The 17,462-nt window shown below is 40.5% G+C and overlaps 1 protein-coding gene across 2 annotated transcripts in view; it reads right to left on the reverse strand.

Moving 5' to 3' along the window:
• Window positions 1-2,366: 2,366 nt before the first annotated feature.
• GABBR2 (gamma-aminobutyric acid type B receptor subunit 2) overlaps window positions 2,367-17,462 on the reverse strand; it is a 475,771-nt gene continuing 460,675 nt past the window's right edge. For both annotated transcript variants that reach the window (XM_017813300.1, XM_017813301.1), the window contains exons 18-19: window positions 11,863-11,980; window positions 2,367-4,846 (exon numbers count right to left, since the gene is read on the reverse strand). In XM_017813300.1, the coding sequence (XP_017668789.1) occupies window positions 4,681-4,846; window positions 11,863-11,980 (284 nt within the window). In that variant the 3' untranslated portion in view covers window positions 2,367-4,680. The remainder of the gene's footprint in view (window positions 4,847-11,862; window positions 11,981-17,462) is intronic.

Raw genomic sequence — 17,462 nt, forward strand, 5'->3', positions numbered from 1 at the left:
TGATACTTTTCTTAAGTTGCTCCCATTGCACGTGGGTACAGGGTCGATTCTAGCCAAAGCCCGTGTTTGCTGACTCATGGAGATGTCTGTCCTTTCTCCTAAAGCTCAAGGTCATCTGAGCTCCTTTTTGCTATGCTCATTTCTGCTAGTGAGTCAGCCCAGAGGCTGCTTGCTGCTGGTACCTATAGATTCTATCCTCAGGTCTATTTGATCTCTACTGAATTTAGCCTCTTAAGTTCAGTAATTTGTTTAAATCCTTGTGTGATGCTCGGCTTTGATGGGCATCAGTAGCAGCCACTTTCTTGGTGGGGCAGTGAAGGACATTCTCAGTGGCTGGAGATGGCTCTCCCTCCTTTATCCTCCTGTCTGTCCTTCCCTCTTTCCTTTCATTTGGCCCACTTCAGCACCTCATCACCAAGGGACGGATTTTAAACCAGCTACAATTTGCAAAGATGGTGGCTCAAAATGTCTGCAGGTAAGAGAGTTCTGTGGCAACACTGACATGATGGTACTGCCACCCAGGGTTGCCCTTGCCAGCAGCCCAACATGGGCTCGGGCTATCTCCTCCTCAACTCTTCCAATGCATCCCTAGACCTTCTATTGATCCTCTGCAATGTCATTTAGTGAGTAGTGATAAACATAGTAGTGCACTCAGAATCCTGATTGGCTCAAGAGGCAGGGTGCTCTTAAAAGTGCACTCTTGTATAATATTCCTGCATATTGAAGTAATGGCTCTAAATACTATTCACTATGTCAAGAGATAGAAAAGGCAGTCAGTAACTGAGAACTGAACTCAGACAAATCATGATGCTTAAGCCATTGTAATAAACCTACCATTCTTCTCAGATATTGAGCAGAAGATCCCTATTAAACTGGTCAGTGACAAGGAAAGTCAGCTCACTGAACAGGCAAACCAGACCATCCTTTGGACTGTGGCATGAGAGCAAAATAAATCCCTACCAATATCCATAGAGTGCTGTGGAAATGCTGCGACGGGTCTTGCTGGGCTGGCTTCCAGTAGCTAAGCAAGCCTGAGCAGAAAGCGACAGAAACACTAGTCCAGTCTTGGGGAGAACAGGCTCACTGTCCTGAGATTTGTAATGAACAAGTTTTGAAAAGATCAGAAAATATTTGACTATCAATGTCTAGGAAGAGATATCTTTTAAAAGAAAGAGGAACTACTCTTTCTTTATCATCCTTTATTTTAATTATTTGAAAGTAGTGTTGCAAGATTAGCAATCTTTCATGAATTCAATAGTAATTTTATGATTGTATAGGAAGTGTATTTGTTGTGGCTCTGTAAACTCAATGGTTCAAGCAAACTTGCTCCTCTGACATCTCCCTCTTATTTTTTTTCATGACTTCTTAAAGTAATGTTTTGTTTTGTTCTGGTTTCCTATTACTCATGAGCAAGTCTAAGATGTTCACATCCTCCCACAGCTTCTGGTTGAATATAGGTTTCACATTAAAGTTGTTCTGGACTTTTTTTCCTTTCTTGAATGATCTTTGATGTATCTGTTTGAGTATCTCCTTCCAGCTGGTATTCTGCATTGAGAGCCACGACCCACACTGTTAACTCGTCTCTGATATTTTCTCTTTTGCGTATATTTGGTGGAACTCCTAAGCTGCATCAGAAATCTACTGAAAACACATTTGTTGTGGGTCTAATTCCTTCACCTTGGGCTTTACGACATTTTGTGCTGGCTTGAGGATGCTGCCCTGTTGAAAAGCAGAAATCTCAAAATACTCTTTCTTCTAACTTTCTCATTGCCCTATGTTTTCTCCCTCCTCCTCTTTTGCCATATAGAAGAACCTGCTTTAGGACACGAACCCCACTACATGAATGAAACTAGATGGAGAAATTTAGTGTTTGCCTCCATGAAGCAATTGGATTAGTGTTTATTCTCAGAAACTTCTCATTTGGTGAAGAGATTTTACTATTGAGCTAGAAGATTGGCTCAATTTCAATAGTTTATGTGAAATAGTAAAATCATTCTCTTCTGAATTCACACTCACTGTAGTGCAAGACAGAATAGTGAGTGTATTAAGTATGGTTTGGATATAAATGTTCAGTATATGTTATATTATTTTCCCATTTAAAAAAGGTCTTAGACTTCACTCATGAGTACTGCAATAACTGTATTTTAGGGCAGAGGCTCATCTATCTATTTTGTGAAAATGCAAACCCTTCAACTACTAGGATGTGTATTTTTACTACATATTACATTTTTATTAAAATGTGGTGTTGTAATAGGATTCCTCTTTCTCCAAGGAGGTTTTTATATATACTTATGTTTATATACACACACACTCTCATTAAAAATGGTTTTGCTATGGGGAAGAGGGCATTGAGTCCAAAAGGCTAGGTTTTACATATTTTATTCATAAAAACAGATTTGCAACAATTTATTAAAAATTGATCTCATGCAGTATAAGGTTATACAAGAAATTCTTCATTTACATTTTATTCTGGCAGTTCCAGTCTAGTTTAAAGCATTTGTGCACTAACATCATTGGAAAATGCCATTGGGGCACAGCCTCTTCATAAATTTACAGTACATTTTTGCTGCAGTATAAAAGAACAGAAACATTAAATAGCTATATTCACTTGGTTGGTCTTGTTATCTGCAGTAAAGTAAAAAAAATGTTATGGGAGAAACTACAGTATCATTGAGACAAAGAATGTACTGCATGGTTTAAACCTAATAAACGTCACACAGTCAGTATTCACGAAGTTACAGACACACACACACACACACACACTCACCTCCAATGGTCTGATACTTCTGAATTTTTTTCCTGCTAAGTTGGAATAATATTTCTACAGAGATCTTTGTGTATACATTATATACAGTATTGTAATTTTCTCTTTTTAAAAATTAACATTCCTTTTAAAATAAACCAGGCCCTGATGATATTAATAAAGCAAGAGAATACTGTCAACACACATTGAGTGACAACGTCAGTGTTTAGTGCTTAAACAGAGTAATGAGTTCTATTTTATCTGTGATTATACTTACAGGTTTTTTTTGCTCTAAAAACTACAGATATTTCCATACCCTCTCTTACTGTATGTGCCAAGTGAAATATTTTGTGATGCTCCTGATTGTAAGATTCAGATACATATTCATGTTGGTTTTGGCCACTATGAGGAGTATTTTATTTTTAATGGAGATTTATGCTAGCTTGTCAAAGCTGCAGTTAAGTCCCTCAGCTAATGAACCCCTTCAACTGTGCTTCAGTCATTGCTATTTGTAAACCTTTGTAGGTATGTCATTCCAAAGGTTTGGTCTGAGATGCACAGGTGTTGGTCAAAGAAAACTGAGAGCCCAGTGGGTGCTTCATGTGTTTTTTCCCCCTACTTTCAGCAAACAGCCCTGGAAGTCAGAGGACACATTTCCAGTCCCTTGGAAAAAGAAGCTGCATGTGTGTCCCACCTGTGCCTGAGGGTTTGGCTCCAGAGTTGGTTGAGACGTACACCACTATTGTTCCTCCTAATTGCTTCGGTTCAGGGAACGGAGCTAAAGTATAAAACCCTTTTTTTTTTTCACAGTCCTTTTAGGCTTCAGATAAAATATTCTATTGGTAAATTGGATTTGTCCTCTCTATTATCTGCTACAACTGTCATACACAGGTACAAAGCAAACATGGTGTATATTCACATCTATGTGCTCTGCAGGCTTTGCCTGCAGCAGCAAAGTGCTGTGCCCTAGCCCCTCCCCCTCTCCAAGTCAACTAAATTAATTTTATTGTAATTATGTGTGACACAATTCAAACAAATTAGGAAAAACAATTCATCCTGTGACATTAAGACTTTACCACCCATCTGTCCTCAGTTTCCTGAGTTATCAGCCCTAGGACTTTTTCCAGACAGTTTAGTATGTTACAATTGGTGGTGTTTATTCTGAAATAGGTGCAAAAACTTTGCTAAAAATGAAGCTGCAGATGGTCAGCAGTTACTACCATTGCCCCTGGAGAAGGGCAAAGTGCTCCTCTTGCAACTAGCAGCTCTCCAGCCGGTGGCAACTCAAAGCTGGATCTTCTGGCTCTGCTTGGGTTTCACATACAGCTGCAAGATAGAGGTGACCCTGCTCACAGCACTGCAGTCTCAATGACACCTGAGGAATCATTTCTCACAATTCCTTCCTACTGAACATCATCACCTGAAATGAAAACAAGCAAGACTAACCAGTGCAGAATGTTTCCAGCAATTTTACACAACTCTTGTAAAAATGAGTGTATCTATTTCAACATGGTATAGGTCAACCACTGAATTTTCCTTACATGGATACAGTATAGAATTGCATGTTCTCAGCAGCCACACAAAGCTCAGTGACATTTGAGTGTTTGGTTTTTTTTCCCTAGTGTCTTTTTTGCAAGATCCGTATTTCCCAGCCTTCTTGTTGCTAGTAGAAATTTTGGAAGAAATGTTTTTTTTTTCAGTGACTTCTAGGTGAAGAAATAAAAACTCCATGAATAAGGCTACAGATCAAACTCCTTGTGTCCTTCTCCTTTGCCTTCCCACATGAGTTACACGGGCACTCCTGTGATGAGGGCCTCAGCGGCAGCTCCTCTGTGGTAAGAGCCAATGTTACATGTTTGGAGCAGAGTTCCAGGTCGGATGTTTAGTCCAGTCATTGAGTACTTAAAAGCAGTTCAGGAAGCACTGATCTCCCTTTCCTACAGCCCCGAAACCATCACTCGGAAGGAGGGTGGCACGTGTCTGTGCCGAGGGCTGGCACTGGGGCTTACGCACGGACTGGCACAGCTCGCATCCACTCCTCCTATGGACGGCAAGTAGGCATGGTGAAGGATGGGCAGCTGCAAGGACAGCCGACGCTGTATGCTGAAGGAGAGACGGAGAGAGAGAGGGGTTAGCCAAGGGGAAGATGTAATACATTACATGGTTGATATGTTCACAGGTTGCTGCTAGGATGTTTCCTGTGCCTGCTGCTGCGACTGGGAGGGTTAATGCCAAGAGCATTGCACTTGCTGCTGTTGAGCTATGCCACCATGATGTTATTTCCCCCTGGGGAATTTTTCTGACATGTTAGACATGACAGAGGAATCTAAGGGTGCTTTCTCAGCATCCCACAACCTTGTAAAATTCCCAGGCACATTCAGGTTAATTGCTAGAGTGCTGATGCCATGAAAAGGGAAAACCTTAAGCTTGCAATAGGGGTGAATGGCTTGGTGATCCCCCAGCCCCTTGTAAAGCTATCTGCTGCATGCAGAGCCCTGGCTAACTGTGTAGACATGCATGAGGTCACAGAGTTTTAAGCCATGCACCACTTAGCACAAGGATTAAGGATGGCATTTTTGCAACTCCAGCTAAGGCAAACACAGGTGCGTGGCGGGTGGGAATTGGGACTGATGGCTTTTTCCAAGTAGTTCCTCTTTAAAGCTTTTATCTGTGCTTTTGAGGTGATGGACGCTTTTGAGTTCCAGCAGTCAGTGCTACGGGCCTGAGGAGTTGGCACTATAAAAGCAGTCTAACCTACCACCAAAATTCAGTATTTAAGAACCTAACATTCTCTATTCTTTTTCCCAAGCAGGTTGACATAATGATATCTTGTATTAGGTTTTTCTTAAATGGATACTAAACTGTGCTCACAGGTATCCCATCTAACCCCTCTCCCTGGAGAAGATGGTGCCATGAGGGGCTCTGCTACCCCTGTGCTGTGAATATACTAGCACCTTTCACAAAATCAAAATCCAGTTGATGTTTGCTAGTGTAAGAGATATTTTCAGTCATCAAGATGTTATCAACAAGATGGCTTAGCATTTGGAGACAGTCACCCTTGAAACACAGAGGCACTTTCTAAAGAGAAGACAGTTGTCAAGGTGACTGAGCTGAACTGAAGACTGGCTTTTTGATTCCAGAAGAAAAATGCCCATAGAAAGCATTTTATCAGTAAATTTATGTTTCCCTGTTATCTGATATAATGACTGTGTATAGGCCTTTATAAGAGGTGTATGTTTGAAAGCTAGTCTTTGGACAGCCTTTCTAATTCAAACAGCATTTAATTTCTTTTTTGCTTTGTGTTAGGAAGCAGAGACAAATACCAAGGCATCCATTGCACTGCTCAGGGACCAAGCAGTATAGCTTTTAAATTCAAACAGAAAGAAATGTAATACTCTTCTCTTTTGCTTCTTCACTACAAATTATGGCTTGCTTATAGAGATATGCAGTAGAAATAGATGTTGTCTGTCTATCCAGGAAACTCTTTCTCATTGTTTTTCACCCTCAAACTCCCTATAAAAGTTTCATGCAATGTTAATCCACAGTGGTGATCATTCTAGTGCTGGCAATGCATTCCTGGGACTAAACGAAATACATTCATTGTTATTTTGCTACTGTGCCCAGCTCTTTCTGATGCTATCAATGAAATCATGCCTTGTTCCCAAGGAGTGCAGAGGTGGCATGGCTCGCTGTTTCCATGTCCTGAATCCTTATGAGCCTGATGCTGCGGATTGTCATTCCATCTCTTGCTGCAGGGTCAAATGCAGAATTGCCTGTGCTTATTTTCCCACCAGTGGAAATGCTTACTCTGTTCAACTGTTATAGACTTCTCATTAAAGAGCTTTTTGAAGCTATTCCAAAAGAATCCAGTTGCATAATCAAGTGAATAGGATTGTTTTTTTCATCCATTTCAGTGTTAGCCATACCATGGACAAAGCATGTTTATTTAGGTATGCCAGTGGTGGCTGCAGTGAGTGGCAAATTTTCCTTTAACTGTACTTAAAAGTTTGCTTTCACTTGAAAACTAGTTCCTGGAATTGGGGCAGAGAACTGTAGCCTGGAGACTCACACACAATAAAGAGTTTAGACAGAACCCTTAGAGGGGAACACAAAACAAAACAAGTAAAAAATCCAAACAAACCTGCTATTTTCTCCTTAAGCTAAAGTAAATCTTGTGACCTGCTTCACTCTTTGTAGGGTTTGTGCCTTGCCTCACTCTTTCTAGGGTTTTTTTTGCAATATCAGTGATTTTTCTCTTCTCCCTCCCCTGCCACACCAGTGTTGTCAGTGCTTTTGGGGGATCCCTCAGTATCAATAAAAGCTAGGGGATGAAGAGATCAAGAACAGCCCTGTCAAGAAGAAGCTGGGGATGATGGTGGATGAAAAGCTAGACATGACCCAGCAATGTGCACTTGCAGACCAGAAAGCCAACCGTATCCTGGGCTGCATCAAAAGCAGCATGGCCAGCAGGTCAAAGGAGGTAATGCTGCCCTCATGAGACACCACCTGAAGTACTGCATCCAGATCTGGGGCCTCCAACATAAGAAGAATGTGGACCTGGAATGAGTCCAGAGGAGGGTCACAAAAATGATCAGAGGGCTGGAGCATGTCTCCTATGAAAAGAGGCTAAGATAGCTGGGGTTGTTCAGCCTGGAGAAGAGAAGGCTCCAGGGAGACCTTACAGCAGCCTTCCAGTACATAAAGGGGGCTTACAAGAGAGATGGAGAGGGACTTTTTACAAGGGCATGGAGTGATAGGACACTGGATGATTTTAAAATAAAAGGGGGTAGATTTAGACTAGATATAAGGAAGAAATTTTTTATGATGAGAGTAGTGAAACACTGGCGTAGATGGCCCAAAGACGTTGTAGATGCCCTATCCCTGGTAACATCCAAGGCCAGGCTGGATGGGGCTTTGTGCAACCTGATGTAGTTGAAGTTGTCTCTGCTCATTGCAGAGAGATTGGACTGGTTGACCTTTCAAGGTCCCTTCCAGAATTCTATGAATATGAAAGCATATATATGGTCCAGTATTTTGAAGAGGGGATGGTTAGTATTAGCGGGTCTAGAATCATAGACAACCATTGAAGGACATGGAAAGGAAAGGTGGTGCCACACACAGAGCAGCCACCCAACAGGACAGGGCATATGTCCTCAGCTCTGTACAGAAATACCATTTATTAGGAAAATATAAATCAGGTAAAATCTTGACTTCCAATGTCAGTGTAAATGGGAACATAATGCAATGCACATGGGAATGCACAATACCACAAAGGGGGCAGAGGCATTTGAAAAAATATTTTGGTTTTCTAATAGAAAACTACTAATGAGATTTATTGGTATGTGGGGGGACAGAAACAAGTACTGTAACTGTCAAGCATCCAAAGTTCTGCGGGAGTGTGTAAACTGTGTCTAAACACTTAGGGATTATTTCAGTTAATTCTGCAGCCCATAAATGTTGATTTTTAGCAGCTGCAGGGAAGCTGGAGCAGTTTTAAAGACTACAATAAAGCAAGATGTTGAACAAGCGAGTAAATTAATCATTCTAAATCTACTATATTTTAATGACAGATTTGAGCAAGATCACAGACTAATATGATCCACTGTCAATGAAGAAACTGAATAACAGAGGCATGTTCATGCTGAGACATACGGCTGTTAATGCAATAATCCAGCCACAAACAACTTCTTAGAACGAGAATTTTTAGTTACTAAAATTAAAATAACTGGCTCCAGTTATGCTTTGAAGTTATACTTTGAAGGTTATAAAAAAACCTTCATATAGAAATAGTCTATTAAAATGGCAGGTTTCAGTGGGTTCCTTCAGAAATCTATCATCACCTTTACTTAGAGATCTGGAAGACTGTTACATACTGTTGCTGTTAAAATGAGAACAGTATAAATTTTTAACAGTGCCAAAAACTAATTCAGTGGATGTAGGTCACGGATGAGACAGGACAATAGACAGAAATGAAGGTGCACAGAAGGATGACTTTGAGGGTCACAGAAGATAAACCACTGAATGTATTCATGCAGCCATCACACAGATAAGCTGACTGATGAGATCTTTAGATAAGCAAGCAGGACTGCCCAGCAGGAAAGAGTTGACTTTGTGTGTGTGAGAGACAACTCAGTCTGCTGGGAAATGAACTGTTGTATGTATTCTGAACTGATTCAGGCTGCTCTCTGGACCTCAGATGAACTGGCATGGTGCAACATCCATCCACGCAGCTAAGCATCCCCCAAAGAGGGTTTCTGAACACCAGATTGTTGCTGAGCATTACCCAGGAGAGTACAAGTTGAAACAGTTGTGCTAGGGAGTATGTTAAAAAGCACAATAGAAAATCAAAGCACAGAGCTTGAGCCTGTGCACTGGCACTGTTTTGCCTACTGTAGGAAGTGTTAATTTACACTGTGTAGCCAGTGTAAACAGGAGAGAAAGCAGTCAGCATCCACTTTTTGCTCTTCTTATCTGATGGTCTGACTAGGTATGGCAAATTTTGCACGGCAGTGTGGATAATGTATGGCATCCTGGCCAGCAGGAAAGGCACTAAGATGCAACAGGAACTGAGAATCATCTATATTCCTGCTCTAGGGATGCTTTACAGTCATACAGACCACATTTTCCCTAGGCATGGAGTTCTAAGTCTAAGGCAAGCACAAACCAAGTGTTTCTCACATTCTGATTGAGATGATGTAAACATCACACCATCAACAAAGGTGAAAAAGCTTCCTGCACTACTGAGGCTGAAGTGCATGTATACTGCTGTGCCTTCACTTCGGACACAACTGTAGAATAAGAAATCATACCTGCAAACAGTGAAATATAGCACTAGTGGTAAGAAAGAATGAAAAAATCCCAAATCAACTCTTTTATGTACTCTATAAGAATTTTTATGCTGGAAGATGTCAGCTGTAATGAGTGCTGACAAGCACAGGAAGCTGGGATGATTCTTTTTCCAACAGCCACCAAAGAGTTAACAGTTCTGCAGGCAAATTATTGTCTTAACATCCTCCTTTCACAGGCTTGTGACAAAGAGGAAATTTTTTTCAGACTAATATCCTTGAGATTTGTGTTCTTGTAAAAGAAATAGGTTTCTCAGACTGTGCAAATACCTATCAGGTGCCCTATGTATGAAGTGAAATGAGAAAGAGAAGACAGAAACTACAGCTTACTTCTTACTCCTTTCTTTCTTTTATTTTTGACAAAAATTGTATATTTAGTAACCACTGAAGGCCAGAAGTCCTGCCAGACAAGTTGATAAACAAGCCCTCAGTTGCAGAAGGATATCTTAAAGAGTAAAAAGTTTGGAGACAGGCAATCTCTTGTCAAAAAGAAGGAAGTCCTGAAGATGGCTATATTTCTCCTCTCTGTCAGGTCCACTGTGCCTAGGCAGTGTGGCTCTCAAACTGCCAGCTCACCCTCAGGGGAGACATTGATCCTTGGACCTGGCACATTCACTGCTGTGCAAATGCTGAATGACACTGTTTCGATTTAGCAGGACTTTATTAATTGCTTTCCATAAATGTCAGTGACTGGTCAGATTTGTACTGACCCACTTTTCAGGACCTTTAGGAAATCTCAGTCTTGTCGTCAGTTATCACTAGCCTAGAAGAAGTTCTTTCTTTTTTTTGTCTGTATTAAATCCATATCAAGACAATTGGATTATTTGAGTGTCTGTCTTTTTCTTAGCATCTTTCTTAATGTAAGGAGGCCACATGTGGTTGAGTCTGCATTCACAAAACATCATTTCTGACAAATGGTGCTGAAAAAAACACGGGCCTCTAATAGCTGTGCATTAAAGCACTCTGCTGACCCCATGAAGTCACGAGAGCTCTCTCAGCAAGAGCCCTGCTTTTGTGAAATTACAGGATATTTTGTATACTGTGGGCTTTTCTTGATGTATGTGTGTATGTGTGTGTGTGTATTAGCTTCTTTGCAGGTTTGGCTTGGGATTTTTTTTTTAAGTGTAAGGACAGAGTTAGAAATCCACGTGTTTTCCTGCACCAGGTAGTACAAGAGAGTAGCTACTATCTGAAATTAGGGTTGCTGTCACAGATGTAACATGTGACTCATTCTAGTAATCTGTTTAATTTATTCTGTTTTTAAATAAGCTTTTAAGTTGCTCAGGAGTCCGACAACTATTAGCTCAGATCCTGATGAAGCAATGCTCGTGTCACCAGACTGCCATGAGGAAATGGATGATCCAGGGACAAATGAATATGGCACTTCTCTGAGCTCTGGCCTATGGCAGGTCCTGATCAGCTATTAGAGGGTAGGACATGACTTTATTGCATAGAGAGAAAGGCTGACACCATAAGACTCCTTCCCTTCCAAAAATCTAGCCACTGTTTTGTGCCACCCTCTCCTTGTAGCTGCAGCATTGTTTCTAAGGGAGACTACTTGGTGCAGGCTTTCCTATGCCAAAACTCAGGTCCAGCTGCTATGGCAACGTTGAAAAGCCCTCAGAATGTTTTTTATTTCTCAGCTAGTTTAAGATTGGAGAAGAATAAAATGTCTATGTACACCATGAACCCCTCTGGCAGGTGTGTGGAAGGACCTGGACTTTTGACAAGAGCCATAAGACATGTGTGCACTTATGTACATCCTCTTCATTCCTCCATTTATTGGTGGTCGGGCACAGCTCATTCTGCAACTCTCTACAGAAACTTTAGCTATGGATGTTTCTGACAAAAGAAAAGCAATATGTTAGTTTGCCTTTGGGGCACCTTTGGATCTCATACCCCTGATATCCTTTAAATTTCACTGAGGTGGTGACCAGGTGGCAGGGAGGCATCACAGTGCAATGTTGCAGCCTACTGGTGCTTTAGGAGGCACTATTCACATTCTCTGTTGCTGATGTTTCAGGCCCTCTCTGTAGCTGGGGCTGGCTGAAAGGGGGTTACAGTGAAGATCTTCCCATAAAAAATGCATGAAAGAGAAATATGGGCTTTGAGGAAATGTAATAATTTAAATTAACATTTTGTCAGCAAGGCAGCTGGTTTCCAGGATGGAATATACGTCTAAAACAGTAGCAAGTATGTGCACCCAAGCATGTGCATACCCAGGAGAGCAAGGTGTATCTCATATTTTACCAGCAGCTAATGATATATACTTACTGTTCTGGAGAGTTGATGTCTTCTATGGGATCTTTGCTTGTTCTGCAAGGGTCTGATGAACCCCATTGTGCTGGTGGATTTTGATCAAGATGATTTTTCAAAATGGCTTTCTCACCATCTGGATGGACAAGACATTCAATTTTATTTTACTGTGACCAAGTGACCATTTTAAAATTGTTCCATTTTAAAATTTCCCAGATATCCATAATGACACAAAGTAAAATTATTCTACCTATATTCCAATTTGTTCTAAGGTTTTCCCGTGAGAATTTGGTACTCTTGTGTTTTGGATGATGTATTCCTCCATAAAAACTATCTTGAAGAAACAGAAAAGTGACAAAAACTCTTTTGTCCTTCCTTGGGTTCCCTCCGTGTTTAAAAAAACCCCACAAACCAAACCTCGTTGCCCGCCTCTTTGTAGCTGTATAATGCTCTCTTATCTACACTGAGGCTAAGGGGAAAATTAATGTAACTGTACTGTTCTTACACTCAGAAATTGTAACCTTTTCATAAGAAACACCCTTCTTTGTTAAATCTTTTCCTAGAAAAACTATAATATCATTGATGTATAAAACCTTGGTACTCTCATAATCACATAGGCAATTAGGTGCTGTCATTTGACTATCTGCTACTGCTATCATTTAGCATGGAAATATGATTCATATCAGTTGCACTGGTCCATAGGCTGTCTGCAGGAAGGACAGCTAATGATGTCATTAAGCTTTCTCCTGCCATTCTCTTTTCTGTGGAGTGATAATGAAGAAGATCATAATTTTCCCCATCTCTCACTTCACTTGATTCCCCTGGGTGTCCTGTGAGTCCCTGTGAGTGCTGAAGCCCATGGCATCATTCCCCTTGAGAAACATGGGCAAACACAGCCATTTTAAGAAGGCCATCTTTGCCAGGGATCCTTTCTGTTCCTGCCTGCTTTTCCAAAGTATCCTGTTGTGTTAAGCCAAATAAAATCACATGGAAAGCATCTGAATAATGAGGACAGTTCACAGCTTTCATAAATAATTACAGAGCAGCTCCAAATCCATCACCAGCAGTTGTTTGCCACACAAACAGAGAAACAGTGATTGCTGCAGGCATTGAGGCAGCAAAGAAAAGAAGTCTAAGGTAAATTCTTGAACAGGATACTGGAGGATTTAAACATAAAAATGGACATGAGAGGGAAAAACAGAAAAAGAGTAAAGGGAAAGGAAAATAGCATGAAAAAGCCAGTGCATTTTGAAGGCTTAAGTTGCTTTTCTGTTCTACTTGTGCTCAGAAGCCCCATCTAATTCTCCCAGCATGCAAGGAATATATGTGTTATAGACAGGCACTGGTGGGACAAAACAAACAGCAGAAACACGAAGTGAGGAAAGAAGTTGAAAGCATAAACAGAAATGTTTTGAAGGCAAATTCCAACACGTATAATTGCCCTCCCAGCAAGGTCATCCCTGGCATTATTTGAGAGCATTCCCTTTCTGCTGTGAAAAACATAACAAGCAATGTGGAAAGAGGAGTGTAGGTGAGGATGCAACAATGTGCAGACATGAGGATCACTACAGCTCAGAAGAGAAGTTTTTGCACTTATGTTGCATTGAAGAGAAGGGTCTTGGTGAGAAAGGTGACCAGAACACATGAAGCTGCTTTGGGTGGGGCAAGAAAATGTTGGTAAAAGAGAGCTAAGGAATTCAGGTGTGGCAAGAAGACTGTTTAAAAGAAAGAGATGGCAAGATTCAGTGATGGTTTAAATGTGAAGGGAAGACAACATAGAGTCAAATCTGACAGTGGTTAAGCAATGAGGTCTATTGTCTCGGGGCAGCCTGAAGTTTGCTGGTGTGGCATTTGCTGTTACAAGAATTCAGTTTTTATTTTCTATATAGCACATTTCTTTGTATATTGAGTTTGACATTTTTTGCATAAAAGGCTTGTGATGTCTATAAACAGTCACGTAGAAAAGAACATTTTTTACTTCTATGATTAAAAACAATGTTCAGTTTAGTTCAGATCAGTCCTGAGCTGATCTAAGCTGACAATGAAAACTGCTGACTTTTTGATATAGACCAAAGTAAAAATTTGAGTAACCCTTGTAATTAGGGATGGAAAAACCCTATGACTTAATTATTTTAGGGTTCCAACTCATTTGGCCCAGATAAGCAATTTAACGTTTTACAAAGCCACTGAAGATATAATTCTTCATCAAATTATTGGAATATGCAACTGTTCACGTTTGAGAGTATGTGATTTAATATATTAATCTTTGTTGTATGCCACTAAAGGAGTTTCATGTACTTTCAGATGCGCTGTGTGTGAGAGAGAGAGAAGGAGGTGGTCCCTGTCAAAAAGGTGGGGGATTTAGCTTAGAGTAGAGCAGAAATCATATATTCTCTGCCTACTCACCTCTCAACACCAACCGTCCATTTATCACCGTGTGTTATTCTTAATAGACCCTTTTCTACCACCCTTGCTGATGACTCTCCCTTAATACACTGAATAAATTTCTGTATACAAGGCTACCAAATGCAAGTTTTAATGTATATGCATAAAACACACACAAAATTCACATAAAACTGTCACTTTCTTTTTTTTTTCCTTTTTCCTTTTTTTCTTTGCTTCTTTCAAAATACAAATAATAAAAAAAAAGGGGAGACAATTCTTATTTGTTAAGCTTTTTGGGAGAGAAATGGTTAGATTTTTATTTTGCAGCTACGGAAACTAGAATATCTTCATTTGTCATTTACTTTTCATTTAAATAATGAAGAGCAAGATTCTCACTTAGTCATATGCTTCTAGGAGCTGGAGCTTAAAGGAAAAACACTTATCATATACACTTAAAAAACTTACAGATGGAGAAAACTAGTTTTATATATATGAACAACTGAAAGAAAAGAAATTAAGGGTAGTCGTAAGCATTTGAGTTCCCAGTTTCCCCTGGAAAGTGTAGCACTGCTTTTAGTACTTTCCCAGCTTCTCCTCCTCTGTCCATTAATTATGCCACTTGGAAAATGCTTTCCATTCTCAGGGTACTATCTTCCAATGCAGATACTACTGAGAAAGTTGCACTGGGATGATATAACTACCTTCTAAATTGAATTTACATTACCCAGAAGCACCTTCTAAACAATTTTCACCTTTGTAGACCTCAAACTGGAACTCAGAAGTCTGGATAAGTGATGCCTGAGCACTTTCCATTCAGAAAACTGTCGGGGGAAAAAAGACAAATAGATCTCAAGGGCCTCGAACAGCACTCACTGATGGGTTCATTAGAAAACAAAGCTTGCTGTCAGTTGTCGGTGAGAGCCAGAAGGCTTTAGCTCAGGACTTTTTCCTACCTGTAGCAAAGCTTCCAATTACAAAGCTCTGAGCTGCAAGAGCACAGCCTATGCAGGTTGCCCAGGGGCTCAGCGAGGAGGTCACTGCTCCCAGCTGCTGCCTCTCCCTCTGCCAGGGGTGACAGTCGCTTCAGACATATAATCACTCTGCAGCCTGGTCCTGCCAAAATTACCTGGGCAGGCTTAAATGCGCCATGCATTTTAATGACCCCTGTTCAGCTGCAGGCAGGAAGCACCAGGTGACTGATGCTACTTCAATTTCTTCCAAGAGTTTAGAAACCATGTTTCCTTAAGTAGAAGCTTGTTTTGTTGATGTTTGTACACTGCAGCTTTATTGAACATCTTCATCATTACATTTTAGCAGCAATATTCCTCTGATGGCTTACAACTGGGTGGCAGAACTGCTCTTCATCCAACATCAATTTTACTGTTGTTTTCTCTTTGCTATAAATCGTATTTTATGCCCCATAAAGAAGCAAGTGTGATTTAATAATGACTTAGAAGAGCTGGCAGAGATAACTTTGCTGATGTATTAAAGAGGTCTAGAAATTTTAAAGCTTAGAGGTAGATTTTTAAAATCTGCTCTAATATTTCCCAGTTCTGTTGCTTGGACTGTGAAACATGACTGGCCAGTCTCTGCTTTTCAGGTGAATTGGATATAAAGAAAGTAAAATGAAAGGAAAAATTAAAATGATCACATTGTCTGCTGGGTAATCAGAAAAAGTTCTCCTGAAGTAAGCGCTCCACATAGGCAGTCTAAATTATGACTTCTGATAGTTATGTTATGAGAGGAAGAAAGGAAAAATCAGCAAAGTTCTGCTCTGATTTATACGACTTTAAGTGAAGTCCCTTTACTACAGATTAATTTCTGTGAAAGAAAGGACAGGCACTGAACTTCTGACAGTTTGATCTCCCTGTTGAAATAGAAACAAGCTCCTATCTCAGGGTTAAATCCATTTGCTAGGCTTCATAGAAACTAGTATATGTATCTCTATATACCTCTATATACAAGGGATATAAGGAAATCTATCCTTTCTTTAAAACAGTATTCTTTTACAAGAGTTATTTCTGAAAACCTTTACCTTTGAATCAGTATTTCAATCTCAAGCTTAATACTTGAATCATACAAGCTTCATAAAAGTGATATTTCCCCCATCTATCACAGATGAACTCTGTTTTGCTTCACATTTGAGAGCAATATGCCTTTGAAATCTGTTTTTCTTTGAGCTGCTTTTACATGGGGAAAAACTAACACTAGGGAACATCATAGTGGGGTGACAGGTGACAGTATGTAGGCATATCTGACATGTAAATGAATGCTCCCAGTTCATTTACTGCAATGAGTAAAGGCTGCTTTCTGGCTTAAAACAGGCGTTCTGAGCAAGGAAGGGTGCCTGCAGAGAGATCTTGCGAAAAGGGTTTGTTCAGAAGTGGGGCCTATGGCAAGGCTGTCTCTTGCTTCTTCTGTACTTCCCATAGGATGGCTGTCATTCATTAATTTCCCTAATATGCTACTCTGAAATGTACTGGCCAAGGTAGTGATAGATGGATACCCTACTGCAGGATTTCTTCTGAGCTTCACTTTATATGAAACTCTTGCAATCTATGAATCTATTAATTATTTCATGTGGAAATGATTTCATGTACTAAAATGTCAAATAGAAGTCAAGTAGAGTAAGACAGTAAGATTCCAAGTGCAGCAAAATTATCCAGCCCCCTTCCCCCCCCCCCAAACTACATAGTATCTTCCCTCTGTGTATATTTTTTTCAGTAGTTTTATCTCTACAGGAACTTGCACAGCAGAAATAACTTCTACTTTCATGAAGTCTCTCCTGTTTCTGGCATATTGATTGGGTGCAAGGAGCCCTTTTGGGAAGCTCTGGTTGTTGCTGGGCAGCTGCTCCAGGGTCCCTAGCCTGAACACCCGTTTGATTTCCCACAGTTTTGTCCATGTCAGGGTATTTCTTCCCTGGAACTGTGTGACACAGCCTTCCTCTTTACGCAGAATCACAGTTACAAGCATTCGTCCTCCTTTTTTTCCAAATGTCAGCCTGAAAAACACAGCTGTGCCTTCAAGCCTGACTCTTCTTGCTGAATGGCACTGCCAGTTACAGGGACAGCCTGATCCAAGCATTGGTCTACCTCATAACCCATCCCTGCCTCAAACCCAGGCTCTAATGTGACTGCTGCTTCAGGAAGGCCACCAGATCTAAAAAATGCTGGGGACAGAAGTTAATGTTGCATTGTGTACACAGGTGAGGTCACTAGCAGACATAGTGA

Source organism: Lepidothrix coronata, unplaced genomic scaffold (assembly GCF_001604755.1).
Source record: "Lepidothrix coronata isolate B3197 unplaced genomic scaffold, Lepidothrix_coronata-1.0 Scaffold40, whole genome shotgun sequence".
NCBI classification, from domain to species: domain Eukaryota; kingdom Metazoa; phylum Chordata; class Aves; order Passeriformes; family Pipridae; genus Lepidothrix; species Lepidothrix coronata.